At 36.3% G+C, this 19,209-nt stretch overlaps 1 protein-coding gene across 19 annotated transcripts in view; it reads right to left on the reverse strand.

The window, feature by feature from the left end:
• Positions 1-258: 258 nt before the first annotated feature.
• The window catches only part of SLIT2 (slit guidance ligand 2), a 263,131-nt gene continuing 244,180 nt past the window's right edge, over positions 259-19,209 (reverse strand). For 15 of the 19 annotated variants that reach the window (XM_042053065.1, XM_042053054.1, XM_042053056.1 and 12 more), the window contains 5 exons: positions 18,811-18,941; positions 13,317-13,471; positions 7,305-7,593; positions 3,193-3,404; positions 259-2,105 (listed from right to left, as the gene is read on the reverse strand). In XM_042053065.1, the coding sequence (XP_041908999.1) occupies positions 1,864-2,105; positions 3,193-3,404; positions 7,305-7,593; positions 13,317-13,471; positions 18,811-18,941 (1,029 nt within the window). In that variant the 3' untranslated portion in view covers positions 259-1,863. Of the gene's footprint in view, positions 2,106-2,751; positions 2,841-3,192; positions 3,405-7,304; positions 7,594-11,609; positions 11,926-13,316; positions 13,472-18,810; positions 18,942-19,209 lie in introns of those variants that run through there. The other 4 variants (XM_042053071.1, XM_042053063.1, XM_042053072.1 and 1 more) reach the window with 4 other exon arrangements.

Here is a 19,209-nt window from a genome sequence, read left to right on the forward strand (position 1 = left end):
TGTACTTTATTTATAAGTATTTTCTTAGTTTTGGTGTAAGTTCATCTGAGTTCATAATGCACAGAGATTTTCAGATGTCACTGCCTCTAGGTGTGGTAATCCCAAGTAAATTCCTTCTTCAGATTTTCAGCAATGAATACACTAGATCTAGAGTTGGGTTTACACTGTTTTTTACCAAATATTCTTTGCAACAGATGTTTAATTAAAGGCTGCTAGACAACTTAAACTTCTCAGAAGAATACAAATAAAAGCTGTTAATGAAGTAAATATCTGTTTAATTTACAAACATCAGTAGCATTACTGATATCAGTCCAAATATGACAAAGCACACTGCATTACACATGTACATCTAACTTTTTTTGTAAAAAAAATAATAAAATAAAATTGAAAAAACATCTGCATTTTTACAGGGTACCCTGGGTTTTACTGAAAGAAGAACACAACCCACTATTGATTACCAATTCTACATTATAATTTAGCAGCAACATGTTAACATGGGGAACATTAGGGCAGTAAAGTAGTTTTATTATTCGGGGAAAATCACAGTTTTTGATAGCACAGCCTTTTTTCTTTTTTATAAAAAAGGTAAAGAGCTCCATGGGAATATTAATTTATAAAGATCTATCTTCTAATATCATTTTCTACACGCCATCTTATTTTCTGTAAGTACTGTATATAGGGAAAATTAACTTCTCTACAATTGCCATCTAGTGTAAAGACATTTTCTGTCATATATTACAGGTTCTTGGAAGGTGTCCTGAATATCTGCTATACGTGAAACTGCAAATTGTCACCACTTTCTATTCAGTGACACCAAGTGGTCAGATTCTAAGGAAAAGTAAAAGGGAACGGAAAGATAAAAACAGACTGAAAACATTTACCCCAAGACGACATGCTACCGTTAGTTCTATTGCAAAAAAATCCTGATTTTTAAGTCCTTTAAAAAAAATTACAAAAATACTGGGACAAATATAAATTAATATATATTAAAGCACTGAAAAACAGTAAAAGGGGTGGCCTAAAAGGGTTAAGTACAATGTACTTTGATACAATAAATATTTCTCAATGAAACCCAATACTGTATAGAGTTGTTTAGAACTCATAGAAACAGAAATCCATATTATTACTAATTTATCCATCAATAATCTATTTTATCATCCCCAGAACATTTATATTACAAAAAATTAATACTGTAAAAGGGAAGATAAACAATTTTTTATGCTTCTTTTGCTAACATGCTGACATAAAAGTACACATCATAAGGAGATTTCAGGATTATAGTATATCCTTGCGTCTCCCATTTCCCATTCATTAAATGAGACCCCATCTTCTCAAGATGCTTAATAATTCCAAAAGACAAAATGTGTTTCAAGCAATTATTATTTCTGTGTAATCTGATTCTTTTTTCTCATAAAACTTCCTCATCCATAGGTAAGTGACTGGTATGGCCTGTCAAGACAATAAAATAGACTGATACGAAAGTGAAAAAACAAGCCTCGTGTTCTGGTCAGTATTTCATCTCTGAGATGTTAAGTTGAAAGTCACATGTGTATAGTGTCAGTGTATCTTCAGCATGTTATAAAGAAGAATCCATGTTAAAAGCAGTTAAAGTTTCCCATCTCTGCTGCAATGTTACCAGGTCTTTTTTTTTTTTTCTTCAAAGCTCCTCTTGGGTATGAGAAGTCTCAGTTCAAGCACTTGAATCTTTTTTTCAATGAAGAAAAAGTCTTTATTCTCATAATAAAAATAAGTCTGTTCTGTATTTTACAATATATTTCAAATATTTCCACTATGAAGCATTAATTAGTCCGACACGGTCAATAAGTATACAACATTTTCAAAAGACAAGTGTGACAGGGACACTTAGGAGGGACAACTTGTACAGCCACACTTCACCACTTTTTCAACCTCGTCCACAAATGACGACCCGTCAGTGCATTCGAAGGAGTATTTCCGTCTCTTGCTCCGTAGTGGCCCACAGCACTGCCCGGCTGAGCACCCGCCTTTACATTCTAGTCTCGATACCTTCTTGGTCGTCTGGCACGCAGCATACCCTTGCTGCTTTTGGTAGTAATCTCGGACTCGTTCCCCTCGACAAGAGATTTCTGCACAAAACAACATTTAAAATAAGAGATACAATTTCGAGACATGGGTCAAAGAATGTGCAACACAGGAAAATGCTGTGTTACTATTTGCAGTTGGGGTTGATATTTTAAAGTTTGACTCAGACTGTATATTGGAAACTAGTGCTTCTACCAAATGTAAGTTGATTAATGCTGGGTTTCATTCCCTATACCTCCTATTTTCGGTAAAGCTTATATTATGTATATGTAAACCATAAATACGAAGCTATTACAATGACAAGAAAATTGGAAGCTTAAATCTTTTCCTCTTTTATAAAAATACACATCTTCTGTTCCTACACTGCTTGCAGCTGGTTCTGTTTACCACAGGGAAATGTTTCAGAGAGCATGCAATTTAATTTATTAGACCTGGAGTTTAATATTATTCAAACTCTTATTTAATATAAGTTACATTCTGCTAACTTCATAAATTACTGAGGTATAAAGCCAGCTAAAAATGAGACATCTGTTAAAAGTTCTACAACCATATTCTTCTATTCACATCTATGTACAATACAAAATAAATGCCATCTGGGGTAAGGGAAAGAGAGGGAGAGGGAGAGCTTTGATAGACAAAGGAAAAAGAAAAAGGTAGGGGGAAAAGTCATCCTGTTTTCATCCATCTCACCTGCATAATTCGCTGTGATAAATCAGTTGAAGCTGAGAGGTCAAAAGTAGAGTTTGTGATAAAACTAGGAGCAGAATCATTGGATTTGGCTTCTCAGTTGCAGAAGGTAGAGGAACAATAAATACAGAAAGATACAGCAGGTAAAAGGTAATAGTTAAATATAGTAAAAATGTGTTTCTGAATAAAGGCAAAAAAAAAAGAAATGTTTTCACGGCAAAACATTTGATGAAAAAATCCTCAAAATGTAAACAAATTCATGGGAAAGGCTTGATTTTTCTCTCATCAAGATAAATTCTTATGGTACAAAAAAAAGCAACAAATGTGTGTGTTGTGGAAAAAAAAAATTGGTCATGTTTTTGGCTGTTCATGTGCTTGGCTGTTCATGTTTTACTAAAAAGGCCTATTTTCTAAGACCACAACAACGTTAATTAATTTTTTTACCTTTATCACAACTGTCCCCCGTGTATCCGCTGCCGCATTCGCAATATGCTTTCCCAAGTCCTGAAAGCCTACATTTGCCATGTTTACACCTGATGGATTGGCAGGGGTTAAACAGCATTTCCTCTTCATCACAGAGGACTCCCCCATGTCCCTGCAGGCATTTACAACTGTATGAAAATGCATTGATCGGCAAGCAGGTACCATGCACACATCTACAGGGGAAACAAGCCCAAGAGAATAAAAATAAATTATTCATCAAAGTTCAGGCCAAGCAACATTAACTACAAATACTTTGGACTGTACTCAGGAGAAATTGCTTTTGTTTCTAATGGACTTTTTCAGTGAGATGCAGTGAAGTGGTTTATAATTGGTATGCAGGTTTACACAAAATAAGCTGCAGTACAGAACTCTCTCTCACCAGAAAATAGCCACTGTAGATGTGTTATGGAAAAATTTTACAAGCCACAGTTACTAAAAACAACATTTCCTGTCTACCTAAATTTTAAGCATGCTTTTGAGAACACAGCAAAATCAAGCCAAAGAAAAAAGAAACTCACCTGAAATTCTGGTTCACGTATCATTTAAAAGGAACTCCATATTGTCACTCATGAAATATGGAGCTCCCAGCACAAAGACAGGTCAGGCCCTTCCTAACAGAAACTATTTTGACTCAAGAAATGGTAGTATCAAGCTGAACATGTGCTTTCCCTTCAAATACATTAGTCTGCATTGCCAACTGCCAGTAGCAGGGTCTTGTATGAGGCAGGTCTGTGCTTCACTGCAAGGCAATAGCACTCACCCAGAATTCACACCAAACCTCACATTAGAGAAGACTGTGCATTATCAAGTCTCACCCAAAGTGATTAAAGTAGCTAATCTCCCAGTTGAGCTTTGATAAACGTTTGTGGCAGGCTCAAACCTTGTTAGACAAAAAAAAAAAGTGAGTTAAGCTGCATCTGCTAAGTTCTGATGTATAGTGGTATGGGAACACACAGCTGGTCTTACTTCTCTTTGAGAGAGAAGTGGTGCTTCCCAAAAGGAGGATGCTTAATTACCTGTTCATAGGTGCAATTCTAGGGGATTTCATCTTCCAAACATCGCCAATGACTCAGAATAAAATTACTTCCCTTTCCTCATTTTTTAGCACAGGGTCGATAACTTCCTTCCAAAAAAAAATGTTATTCTCTTTAAGTGTTGTTTCCATAGAAAAATTTCTATCTACATACAGTTTCCTAGGGAGATCACAGTGAATATTCCTGTGTGTGGAGGAATGCAATCCTGACATACAAGTCACCCTTCCTGATGTTTCTCCTCTCTAATATTTTTCCTCTCTATAGTGTAAGATTCTTGAGCTCGCAACCTCCTTAGTATGCTATGTATGCCACCTAAATAAATGCAAATCTTTAGATATAAAGATCATATAAAAATCCCATTTGATCTAAAATAAAATCATTTGTTTCAATTTGAAGATAGCAAAAATTCATCTAAAATTGTATGATGTTGTAAAAGAAGAATTCTGTTAAGAACAACATCTCATTTTGAAATTTTTAAGATAACATAGCCAGTTTGGGATTAAAACCTGCAAATATAAAACTAATAGGTTAAGCACTTCCAACTTCTCTATTAGTCTGTATATTGAATCAACTATATTCTCTACAAAAATTAAAAATTGTTCCTGTGGTTGAAGTCTGATATTCCAAGACTGTTATTAAGCATTCAAAATTGAAGGCATAGACAGTATCACAGGGCAGATAGCTTTTGTTTAGTTTTCATTATGTTCAGCATTTGATCTTTTCACCATTTATAAAACATCCACTTTTAGGACATCTGATCTACAAAGTTACTCATGTGGCACTGACATCCTGTCATACTCTATACAGGCTTTAGATATCAAAGCAATCTGTGTCAAGATCAAGTCAAAGTTTTGCTTTGACTTAGAAGATGATTAAATTTTAGCTAATGCCAACTCCCATACTTTTGTTTCCACCTGCTCTTTGAAGCTCTAAATTTCATCTTCAGACTGTACTGAAAGGAACATCAAGCTAAGTGCAAACTCTTGGGCACAGTTTCATCTCATCTAATTTTAGGTACCTGTGTCAGGCACTCAAGTTAGATGTATAATTGCCATAAGCTCCAGACACAGTCATGGAGAGAAATGAGCTTACCCAGCGGGTGATTAGTCAACTTGAGGTCTAATTTATTCTTTTGAAATGGGCTTATTCCTTTACTGACTAGAGAACAAACTTTGGTCACTATATTTTGAATTCAAACGCCTAGATGTAGGTAAAATAAATCTATCTCAAGCCTTTTCATGATGTGCAGGGATCTCCAAAAGATCATCTACATTTTTGAAACAGAGATCACAGTGAGAATTCTGTTGCTCAGATAAAGCAGCATGTCAAACTGTATTAGATGGATAAAACACATCTATTCAATAGACAATTTAGAGATGAATCAAGAAATAAAGAATTAAAATCCACAGCAACTAAAGAACAACAAAGCCCTCCTCCACTCAAAATAGTTTTGGTTTGGCTTTCTGTCTTAAAAGCTCACAGCACTGTATACAGCTGAACCAAACCCAATACTTTTCAAGAGCAAACAAAATATTAATGCTGTGCTCCCTTGCTTTTATCTTTGATCCTGCCTACATCTGATACTGAGAACTTGTAATTTGCTGCAAAAACCACTCAGTTTGGGTGCTAATGTGCACAGTTATAAGAACCTTTGAAGAATCTAGTATTTCAAGGACAGTTGAAAGAAATTCTTTGGCTTTTCTTATAGTAGAACTTGTGGTTACAGTTTGATGTTATTTTTTAATCCTAAAGTATGGAAGTATAAAGTCACACTTGTATTTTTTAACCTGCTGTGACTACCTTTCTTTAAAGTTAAAAAGAGAAAGAGGACAGGGTAAGTAAAAGACCAATAAACAATGAAATGGTATAATGACATCCTTCAAATCCTGACTGCTCTAGCTCTAGGAAAAGTTCAAAACTTAATGGCACTGAAGGAGTCTATAACCCATATAAAGAAAACTGCATTATAAAGCATGCTTACTGCTGTATAAAGATTTAAAGTGTCAGACACTCCACACACTATGTGAAAAGATTATTTAAACATCATTTTATATGGGAGTTGAAAATCATCTTATTAGAATCTCTTAGCCAACTGAAGCCACTGGTCCTTAAAAGTCAAAAATTACATAGGTAAATGCTGCACTGAAAAAGCAGCAGCCAAAAGATCCAAGCAGGCTTACTTTACCAAAAAAAAGAGATATTTGCCAAGCTGTAATGAGTACAGTGGTAATGACAAACAGAATGACATCTTGTTGCCTAAGATCAATAAATACAGAAGAATTTTGAACTTCTGAAGTTTCTGATCTTCTTGTGCTGGGAGTCCATGAACCCAAATTGAATCTGTTTCTACAGCAAATTTAAAAGATCAATACTGTCATATACACAATTATGCCCAACTTCTTCTCTCTCCACACATTTATATACATGAATCTCTCTACAGACATATATAAAATGTCTAAACTAAAATTTTCTGCTCAAATCAAGTAAATAGAATTAACACACTCAGACTTAAACAGAAGTTCACCATAAAGATCGAAATCTATTTTCCTGCTAAAACCTGGGGTACTCTGAAAATATAAAATATTAGATATATCCATTCTGTAATTTTTTAAAACACAGTAGAGAATATTAATAATAATAATAATAATAGTATTATCTTCCTCTATACAATTGAAAATAAGCAAATAGGTTTTTTTTTTCCATTTGCAACTTCTTCAAAATTATTTTTGTGCCAAGGATCATATCCACAGTTGCATCAGTGCATCTCATTACAAAAGAAGCCCATTCAGAAGTATGTAAGAGAACCTCCCAGGCTTTAGGCAGAACTTCAGTGAGATGTGTGAATCTGTTCCTCTAAACTGGGGACTTTTCCTCATTAGGTTTATGGAAAGAATATATACTAAACCTGGATGCTGTTTTCACTTTTCCATGCTCAGTTTATGTTGCTTCTTGCAAGTGTGAACTTTTATGAAAAAAATATACATAACAGGAGACTTATATACATATTATACTACTGCTCTTTCTTGAGGAAGGACGTACTTATTTCCAAGACATGGGTCGTTAGTTTGTTGATCACAGAGTAGTCCGGTCCATCCTCCTTCGCACTCACAGGAAAAGCCTGACTGGCTGGTAGCATGGCATGTTCCATGCACACAAACTTTCTTATGACAAGGCTCACAACCTGGCAGAATTCCCACTTGCAGTGGCACATTTCTGAAGTCCTGGAGTTCACTGTTGATATATAGATTACGGATGCAGCCATGGAAGCTAGTGCCATTCTGCCCTGGGGACTGGCGTAAAGCTGCTATGTTATTTTTCACAGGCATGCCTAGGAAATTAATAAAAGCAAATAATCAGCGTAATAATCTCACAATTTTCTATACCCTTTTTTAAAATTTTTAAAACACTTCTAAAGGACTGCTTCTTCTTAATTAATTATTCTTAGCTATTCAGACTAGAACCATGAACAAGAATCTAATTTTTGGAAATTTTCCTGGTTCTCAAGCATGTGTGTAAGCCAGCTCCGAACCTGTAAGTCTCTAAGTCACACTTAAGAGATGTATATAAGACTTCATCATACAGGAAGCTCAGAACTGTGAAAAGGTCAGCTCTGCCTGGTTTTGACCTAGTGCTTTTAAGCCCAGGATAGCACATAGTTTCTGAATCCCAGAAAAACAAAAGTTGTTGAAATTTAGCAGCTGATACGTCATTTTTTGTAAGCTAAGATACTGAAATCCAGAAAAATTTAGTAGGACCAGCTCATCAAAATGGGGCTGGCATACACATTTCAAATGTGAAGTTTTGCTATGGAAAATTTCTTGGAAAGGACAGGTTGAGGTTCCAAAACTAAAAATACTTTTGTTTAGCATGCCTCAAAAACAGATTAATGAAATAAAACTGAAAGCCATCCATAGTTTGATATTACAGTCTAAACCAGTCAATAATAACAATAATTCAATATCAAACTACTTATGTGTATAAACTTTTAGGTAATGCAAATGTCCACAATGTTGACCATTTTCAGAGTAATTCCTCTGTTACAGTCTATAATTGTAACAGGTGAAATTACAGCTGTAGGTGTATGTGATGCACTTATCCTGTTATGATCATTCAAGAATAATTCAGAAGGAACATTACTATTAAACTTTTTCTTGTAAACATGGAAGTTTCTTCTACTCTACCCCCTGCTTTTCTTTTTTCTTTTAACTTATTGCCAACATATTAGCCCATAGTAGGTAGTCCTTAAGATGCTATTTTCTAAAAATGAATACACAAATGCCTAAATGAATCCCAAGACTCACGAGTAAAGGAAATCAAAGGGCACTGAGCACATTAAAAAGGATCTGTTCACCTGAAAATAAATATTCTTATTAGCTGCATAGGTTTATTCCTAGACAAAATCAACAATTTTCATTCTGGTACTTAGATAATGACAAGAAAGCAGCAATGTTCTGCATAGTTGCTCCTTAATCATGTAAACTGATACTTCTAATAATTTTCTGTATTACTCTGAACAGTTAAGAGTCATGCAGAAATGCTTTGCAACCTAATGAAGTAGACATGCCTTTCATTTAGAGGTTATTGTAATTTCATTTGTGCTAGGCTTCAGTGATTATAGAAATGAACAATATTGTATTCATATTGTTGAAGAGCCTAATCTTCTTTGATCTTATCAGTTAAGTAAGTGTATTGGGTTTGTGTGGCCAGGCTTTGGGTAGTGGGGGGGCTACAGGGGTGGCTTCTCTGAGAAGCTGCCAGAAGTGTCTCCCATGTCTGAGAGCGCCAATGCCAGCTGCCTCTAGGATGGACCCATCAAGTCTGCCAAGGCCAAGCCAGTCAGTGATGGTAGCAACAGCTATGTGATAAGATATCTAAAGAGGAAAAAACCCCAAAAGAGTAATTGCGCAGATGTGACCAGAGAGGAGTGAGAACACTGTCAGAGGAACAGCTCTGCAGACACTGAGGTCAGAGAAGCAGGAGGGGGAGGAGGTGCTCCAGGCACTGGAGCTGAGATTCCCTTGCAGCCCGTGGTGCAGCCCATTGTGGAGCAGCTGGGCCCTTGAAGCCCATGGATGTTCACAAGGCAGCAGAGATCCACCTGCAGCACATGGAGGAGCCTCATGCCAGAGCAGGTGGATGGATGCTCGAGAGAAGACTGTGACCCCATCGGAAGCCTGTGCTGGAGCGGGCTCCTGGCAGGACCTGCAGAACTGTGGAGAGAGGAGCCCACACTGGAGCAGGTTTTCTTGGGATTTGTGACCCTGTGCGGGACCCACGCTGGAGCAGTTTGTGGAGAACTGTCTCCCATGGGAGGGACCCCACACTGGGAGAGGTGAAGGACTCCTTTCCCTTAGGAGGAAGCAATGGCAGAAAGAATGTGATGAGCTCACCATAACCCATAATCCTCACCTACCTGCATTGCTTACAGGAAGGAGATAGAGAATCGGGGGAGAAGTTGTTAAGCCTGGGAAGGAGGGAAGGGTGGGGGGAAGGTATCTTTAATAAGTGTTTTACCTGTCCTTATCCTACTGTGATTTGGACTGGAAATACATTAAATTAATTTCTTCAAGTTGAGTGTGTTTTGCCACATCAGTAAACGATAGAGGATCTCTCCCTGTCCACATCTCAACTCATGAGCTTTCATTATATTTTCTCTCCCCTGTCCAGTTGTGGAGGGGGATGGTAGAGTGGTTTTGATGGGCACCTGGCACCCAGCCAGGGTCAAATGTTAAAAAAGGCTTTGAAGTATTATATTAAAGGACTCAGACTGCAAACAATCATGAGTTTCCATTTCCTCACACCTACTCACCCACCATATTCTCAAACCAGGGACAGGGCAGAGTCACCAAGGTCCCTTCACCCTGTTGTCTCCCTTGAAAGCCACACTCAGCTAACGTTCATGGAAAAGGCTTGAAGTATCTCAGCAGAATAGATGCACTGAACTTACTCTTTGTAAAAATAAAAGGTGTATAAAACTCAGCACACCAATGCAATGCTGAACTAGATGTTATACTTGAAAGTGTCAGGAAACTTAGGTGTGATTTCTGGGAAACATATAAGCATGCATGTATGATACCAGATAATAGGCGGTATATCACACATCATTCAAAAACTTTTGTCTACATTCTCTAATAAGGAAGATGTTTGGAAACACAATGCAAACATATGCACAAGCTTTCAGCCTATACACTTTTGCTTCTTCTAGCAAGCTAACAAATGTCAGAAGGCCAAAGTGTGTAAAACCTGCTTATATTCTTTAGCAATATTTCTTAGATAATTTTTATATAAAGATTCTTTGCCAGTTAGGAAAGAACTGTGATAGAAACAATACAGACAAATATCTCAGATCTATTTTTGGCAAGGTAAGAGTGTAGTTCCCACCCCCTTTTAAGCTTTTGGAGACTGAACCAGACTATGGGTAAACTGCTGTTCAAGGAGGCAAATGGGAAGAACCTCTCTTAAATAACAGTCACACAGTAAAACTGTCAAAACAAGTATCTTATTCTAGAAGCTGCCAGAACAGAGCAGGCACAAATGAGAAGCAGCTGATAGTCTACCTGTCTCAGAAATAGGGACATCCATGAAAGAAGGTGCCACTCTCAACTAGTAAAATATGCTCTAATTTCTGAGAGAAGAATGTGAAGTATCGGTGATGTCTGTGACTCCTTTGAAGAATTTTTGAGAAGAAACAGATTGTCCCTTAAGAAATCTTACAAAAGCCATGCACTCTCAATATGTTTTACTGAAATTTGTTACAGAAAGACTGAAAAATATGAAGCACGTGTATTTCTGACCACACAGAAGAGCCATATACTTGGAAAGGTAAAAAAACCCCAAAAGGTATAAATTGATTATCTCACTTTTGGTAAAAATAATGTTAAATTATCCCTTTCAAACCAAGCTAAATATTGTGACCCAAGAGTAACATTAAAAAAAAAAAAAAGAAGTAGGGGGAAGGCAGGAAGAGATGGAACGAGAGGGAATGAGAGCACACACTGTACAAGGGCTTGCTGTCAAGTCTGAATTTCATCCTGCCAACTGAGGTGATGCTTATCAGAAATGCCATTTTAGCAGGAAAGTGGTAAGAGTAAGTGTAAGTTACATGATGATATAGGTGTCAAACTAAGACTTTGGCAAAGATAAAAATACTGCATAAAATCCTAGTGAGAATTTAAGTTCTTAACTGATGGAAATGTGTGATAAATTCTCTAAAAAAATCTAGATATAGTTGGATAAGAAAAAAATTATTGAATCTCAAAAAGATGGGTAGTATAAAGATACAAGAGTGAAAATTACCATCTTGAGAATTTTAAAAAAATCATAAATACATAAATTAGATAAAGAAGAGGAAAGCTTGAGAGCTGAACATCAACCTATTTGGTTCTTTTATTTTATTATCATGTTCCTCTATGACTGGTTTTCATGTTTTTTTGAATCAACATTTTCTATGCAGCAGAAAATTGTCTGTTTGGAGCCCAAATGTGAAGAATTATAATAGAATAAATGCGGGACCTCCCTAAAGAGCATGCACTAGAATGCAAATGACTGCTGCTCTTAGATATCAAACCACTCAAGGAAAAGATTATTTCCAAAAGTTATTCTTCCGATACTTGAAGATGACGATGCAGATTGGTATGGTTCTCCCAGTGGAGGCACAGATCTGCAGGGTGAAGAAGCAAGGAAGAGAACCATATGTCACAAATCAACATCGCCGTGTTAAGAATGTGCCCAGAATAAATGTTTACAAGTTGGCAGGCTGGCCTCATTTCATCAAAAGGTGCTTAGAACAGACAGGAGGATTATTGTTCTGCACTAAGCTCAGATTTCAAGTAGCACAACTGGCCTCAGCAGTCATTAGACAAACTAATGTTGACAATACATATAAGCAAGCACACAGTGTCTTATCAGAGTCTAGGACCCCTTCTTGCAAATGTGGCATAGGACACTGTGAACAACAGAAGTGATACACAGGAAAAAATGCAATGTGCTTCTACAGGGCAATCCTCATTTGAAGGCATCAGTACCTCACACAAATGTACTACTGATAGCATAATTTTTTGCAAGGAGGCAAGATGCTTAAGTCTAAAAAGTTATTCTCAGGCATAAAAGAATTATGAATTGCCTTAATTCATAAAAGAATTAAGGCAAAATGAAAAAGAAAGTAAGTATTCTTTTTATAGAAAGATCAGAAGGAGACTCCTTACATGCCTCTTGTAGGAGTATAAGGTTAAACTCAGAACACGAAAATTTGTAGAATTTAAGCAGTATTTAAAAACCATGCTGAATCTCTGATCACAAAGAACTTTGACTTGCTACCATGTGAGGAGGCACAAAGTGTGGGCTGAATTTTCTTTTACCTAGATTGCACAGGCCATCAGAAATCCAACAGGAACTGCTAGTTAAAACAATGTGTTTGAACTCAGAGTTCTACAGAGTAAATTGCATCAAATGATCAGAATTTTTCAAATACTTTAGCTGCACAATTTAAATGAACAATTAAAAAAAAATTTATTTTTTCTCAAAAGAAACAAAAACCAGGCCCTGACAAATACAGTGAGGCAACTGTCCAGTTGGTTCCCTTACCTAGTGTCCTAACTCCTATCAGCCCTAAGCAATAAGATCTCCGGACATAAATTATACTTCGTGACATTATACACTGCTTTCATTTCCTGCAGATACCAGTACAGGGAAATAGAAATGTAAACCGAGCAAAACAGAATGCTACCATTCTACACTTTCTAAATATGCATTACTAAATCTTCATGCAGTTAAACAATGTTAAGCACACTTCTTCAGTATAATAAAAGATTAAATAACAGTAGAAAATGACAAGATTTTATAGTCATAAAAAATAAACACAATTATAAAAAAGCAACAGGTTCAGTTTGAGGACAATATTTCTTAAAATTGAAACTATTGACATTAACTGATGAAGTTTCATTGTAAGGTGTTATGTCAATGAATGAGTCTCTTACCATGTGTTTCTTAAAGCATGCTACCAGAGTAAATTGTCCATAATATCTCTAGTAAGAAGCAGTAAGATCCTCTTACCTCCCACATACAGCGGAGAATCAAAATTCAGAGTGGATTGCTTGGACAAATTGGTAATTATCTTGGGACTTCCTCCATCAATAGATAAAGATAGAATCTGATCCATAGCTAGTAGCTCCACAATGTGGAAATTGCCATCATTAATTGTTTCCACACTGCAAAATAAACATTAATATTAAACAGGTTGATGGTCTGGTTAGAACAGTTTTTTATCTTCTTCCCCTTTAAGAGTCAATACAGTTTCAGAACAGAACTTCTCTAGGAGTGCATTCTCCTGAACATTACATTTGAGGCAAAGACACGCATGTATGCTTAAAAGCTAACACAATGTAACATCCCTTCTTCTGCACTAATGATGACAGGGCTGGAATGCTTTTTCTATGAAGACAGGCTGAGGGAGCTGCGGTTGTTTGTTCAGCCTGAGAAGAGAAGGCTCCGGGGAGACCTTAACAGCAGCTTTTCAATATTGAAAGGGGGCTTATAAGAAAGATGGGGAGAGATTTTTTACCAGGGCCTATGGTAACAGGACACAGGCTGTTTTAAACCGAGAGAGGGTAGATATAGATCAGATAGACTCTACTAAGTAAAAGAAGTGACATAAAGAAAAATTTCTTTAATATGAGGGTGGGTTAACATGAAACAGAGAATTTGTGGACCTGTTATTGGAAATGCTCAGGATCAGGTTGGATGGGGCTTTGTACAACTTAATCTAGTGGAAGTTGTCCCTGCCCATAACAAAGAAAGTGGAACTAGGTGATTGTTAAAGGTCCCTTCAACCTTAACCATTATGTGATTCTAATGTTACTTCAAGATCATATGTGCATGCAAGTCTGCGTGTATCCTACATTTTGCAGAGTATTGGGTTTACATATCTTGCTTGCAAGTATGAAGGCCTGAGTCAACTCCAGTGATACATAAATCTACTATTTCATGGAATATGGAACTGCATCTAACTTTAGTCCTGCCAGACAAAATCACATCATTGGTGCAGACAGATCCACTGACACTTGCAATAAAGTTGTTATCTTTACTGGGCATGGTTATTTGTGTTCAGCTTCTGGCTAGTACAGTGAGTATGAATATTGTATTCTTTTTCTTTTTCTCGTCTACATACACCCTTTCCTTCTGCTTACTAACAAGATATGAACTCACTAGCAGGAAAATGCCTGAAGGTTGTCAAGGTGAAAACGCTTGTTTCAAGCACGGGTGCTTACCCTGCATAAGGACAAGCCTACTCACGTTACTAGGCACAAGAAATGGCTGCGGGCGCTTATCAGCCTCAATATCTATGTAGCAAGTGCTTAAGTGCAGGAACTACTCTGCACTTGAACACAGTTTAAGTACATCAGAGAAAGAAGAATATCATTACTCAATTCTGGGACTGAATATATCATTGTACTTGCATAATTTGTAGTCCATTTTCCACTGGAGAAATAGAGCTGAATATATGCATGGAAGGTGTGAGCTGTAGTCCAGAGACCAGACATTAAAAGCATTCCCATGAAAGCCTTTATTTGTTTCAGGGCACCACCAAATAAGTGAACTTAAGCCATTGAAAAAAGTTATTTAAATGAACCAATTGCATGATAGCCTGAAATGGACTGAACAGTCACACAGTCAATCAGCTCCTCTCATTGAGAAAGCAGGATATCTGAAAGGGATTAGGTTCCTAAATCTCAAGGCAAAAATCAAGCAAATTACCTTAAAACATCCTTTGTGATGTTTTAATTAACCTAACTGCTTTTGTCCTGGAACAGATCAGCAGCACACATGGTCATTCACAGCTGTGACACATTAAATACCTTCTTAGCCATTTATTACCAACTCTGTGAACAGCCTCTGCTCACTGTGGATCAAAGATCTGTATGGTAGCATGCATGCTTTACATAAACCCAGCTCTATGTGAGAGTGCAAACACATGACAGAGCAAACACTAGCACAATAAACACTTTGTGGGAGCTGGCAGGAGGGGGACTACCAGTTTCCATGAGTGGAAAGGAAATGGTCAGGGCTCATCATTGCTAAAGAGCAAGATTTTTTCAAGGTACCAAGAGGTTTGTTTGCTCTGATCAGCAATATAAAAGATGCCATGATTAAGTTACTTAACACATTTCAATGAATCCAGGCAAAAAAAAAAGTGCTAAAAAATCAAAGTGCATATAACTTCTTGACTTCAGGAAGCAGGAAACCCTAATATAATGTTCTTGTTTCAAGGAAACTTATTTTACAACTTCTCAACCTTTCACCCAACAGTATTTAAAAGAATAAGAGCAACACAGAAAATACATTTTTAGAGCAAGAGGTCATACCAGGGATATACAAACCATAATGTGTAAGGGGAATGTGTCTCTGATAAGATTATTAAAAGCCTCTGTTTTAAACTGTTTTACATGGTAAAAATTTACTGCACAAAGAGGAGCCCTCCTAGGTAAGGGTGATTTAAATTGAAGGGGAAATAAACTCAAGGCATATCTGCGATATTTCCTGCCAATGCACTGACATTACTTCTAGCCCATTTCCCATTGGAGATATAAGAGTTGAATGCATAGATCGTAATGAAAAGCTGTAAGAGGAACTGATTTAAGGCTTCTGATACTCCATAGAAGAATAACAATCTGGGAAGAAATACTCCCATATTTCCAATAAATATATGATGAAAACTAGTTGACAAAATGAAAAGGGGTTTTTTGTTTGTGTAAAAAACAGTTAACATTAAAAATGGATACCTAGACAGAATAAAACACAAGTGAATCAAATTTTTCCAAATAACCATCTCCAATGAATGAATATTAATTATTGGTCTTGGCATCATCTCATCTTGTTTTACAGATTGACTGATGAATGCTTTTGGGATGATGGCTCTTTCAGCAGTCAGTTCCCATGAACTGGGAGGGAGGAAGGAAACAAAAGGGAGGGACTGAAGGAAGGACTGGAAACATTCCAGGAGACAGCTTTAATAGGCAACAAAGGTACAGAAAGACAATGAATGGATAAAAAGAAGGTAAAGACCTTAAAAAGGGCAGAAAATACCACAAAGATCCTAGGAGGGTAAAACCGTAAGAACTGGAAATGATGACGAGATTAGAGTAAAAGATCCTGTGCTACAACATACTGCTTTCTAGAACCTGAAATAGAGATTGAACAGTATGCCATTTGTAGAGCTATCACTAGATGCACATATATACCTATATACAAATGTGGAGATGTATATATGGCTTCCAAAATGGAATCATGAAATCACAGAATCTTTTAGGCTGGAAAAGACCTCTAAGATCATCAAGTCCAACAACAAAACCAGCACTGCTAACTCCACCAAACAGTGTCCCTAAGCACCACATCTACACTTTTAAATACCTGCATGAATGGTGAGTACACCACTTCCCTGGGCAGCCTGTTCCAATGCTCGACAACCCTTTACATGATGAAATTTTTCTTAATATCCAATCTAAGTCTCTCCTGGTCCAACTTGAGGCCTTTTCCTCTTGTCCTATTGCTTGTTACTTGTGAGAAGAGTCTCACCTGGCTAAAATCCTCTTTCAGACAGTTGTAGAAAGAGATGAGGTATGCCATCAGCTTTTCCTCAACAGCAGGAGACTTCACTACAGTTGGACTATTACATGAAAGTTTTCAAATATCTCAGTAACTCACCATCACACTTATTTGAAATTAAATGGAGGTTAATAACAGTAACAACAGTAATAGAAACAAAAATAATAACACTAAAAGTGTGTCTCTGCTTCACTAAACAGTGTCGCTCTGTAACACGTCACTACATTTTCCATCCCTTTCTTCACTACACTTGCATTCTTCATATGCCACATAATTCAAAAGAGACAATCAACTATGTAGGTGAGATGCTTTTTATTATTTTGTAACAGTAACCTAAATGGGACTTTGTTAATTGGTCACTTTGTTGTTAAGTCCTTACATGTTTATGTTTTTTTTTTTCCTGTGTGAGTACTGTTTTTCAATCCTTCTCTAGAAAACTATAATGGACAAGTGTGAATTACCAGTATTTATTATATTTCAATAATGCCAGAGAAAGCATTAAATTTATGAGAAGGAAATATATGTTTTGAATGGGAAGAAGTATTCTGGATAGATTAAACAAATGGGAGCCAAAATAACTTGGAACTACATATGACCCTCATTCGTATTGCTTCTTATTCTCAGACAGATGTACCTATTGAAATAAAAATCAACAAAAATAATTAAACTCCTGAAAAAACAATCTAAACTTTTTGTTTAGCCCTAACCAAGATAGAAAATAAAAATAATACTATTTTCAATTGTAGAAACTTGGAAAAGTGAAAATCTATACAATTGAAATACATACACTATTTCTACATGTTAAACCATTTCATGAAGTCGTAAGGAAACCTTATGAAATACAAATCACATAAAAAAAAAGGACTCTTAAAGACGCTTATTGGGTATGTTTTTTCTAAACAGCTTTATATTGTGTTTTATAGACTTTTTTCCCCCCTGTGGAATGCTTTTAGTAATCTACTAAAATGATAGTTCCCTAGGTGCTACTACCTAACAGAGTTTAACACTGTTTCACTGCTATATATATTTAAGCTTTTGATTTTGTACTGCCATAGGAGTACAGTCATTTATAAAAATCATTTGTTTTCAGTGAGATGTCCCTAATAGAATGCAGAACAGTGTCACTGCTACAAACTCTATAAAGCAAATATACACTATATATAATTTTATAACACAAAATAGAACAAAAAGAAGATTCAAAGAAAACTGATTTAATACTTCCCCTTTACTTCTGAAAGTAGTTTTAGCACCAACAGGGCAGTCAAGGCCAGGAAGTGATGCCTGTTGTCTTTCTGCTCACTCTTGCAATGACTGTCTGCAAATTTTTGTGAAGTTATATAATACCTCCCAAAAAATTCAGGTTGTAATTTTTCAGAGAACCAGAGAAATTTGATTTTAAAAAACCCTCAAAAATTATTCTCCAGAAGCAGCTGTGGATTCTCTCTCTTAAATACTTAGGAAGCAAAAGCCATTTCTTTTTCAAAGGTAGTGCCTTTTTTCAGAATCAAGTTTTTAGCTTTCTCTTCACTTGCCAGAGGAAAATCCCACATTATATGACTGTCTAACAGAGAAGAGAAGCTTCTATTTAATTTCTGCTTATACAGTACAGTTTTACATTTTATTCAGCACACTAGGAAATTATTTGGCAGTTACAACAAAGAAAAAACTCCAATGCCACTTGTGAGCTTTACACGAATGTATAAATATTCTGCTGAAAGCTAACTCTTATTCTGTTTTATTGCATCAAATAATATATTTATCTGACATATCTGCATTAGAGTTATTTACCAAGCCAAATCACATCTTTTGGCAAGAGGTTTTAAGTGTCTGACAATACATTCATTTGCATATATTTCTTTTAACCATCTATTAAAAAATGTGACACTGATATAAGGAATGAATATAGGTTTTGTTTCAGTCACAAATGTGTTTCATCCAGGTTCACCTGTAAATAGCAGAGGCTGGATATGATCCTGTGTCATAGCTGACCCTCACTCTACCCCGGTACAGTTCCACTGCTATATGATCTTTATCACCTTTGTACAGCAGGATCCCACTGTCTTCATCTGTGGCAATCTAGTTAAAAGATAGAAATATTTAGAAACAACTAAAATTAAGTATTTAATAAAAATGAAGTATTAAGTGAATCTCTGAATTTACTGCCATAGTCTGTTACTTCATAATAAAATTCTGTTTTGAAGGGCAACCTGACAAAACTCTTTCTATTCCTATCAATAAGCCCACCTTCTCCCATATGAATATAGTTATTGCATTAACTCTTCTAGAGTTTTTAGCTCAAACTGTGAAAAGCTCTTTAAGTGACCCAATGACCACTTTGGGTCAT

The sequence above is a fragment of the Corvus kubaryi genome, unplaced genomic scaffold (genome assembly GCF_017639235.1).
Source record: "Corvus kubaryi isolate FWS band 111438036 unplaced genomic scaffold, C.kubaryi_AGA036_p1.0 split1-131, whole genome shotgun sequence".
NCBI classification, from domain to species: Eukaryota; Metazoa; Chordata; class Aves; order Passeriformes; family Corvidae; genus Corvus; species Corvus kubaryi.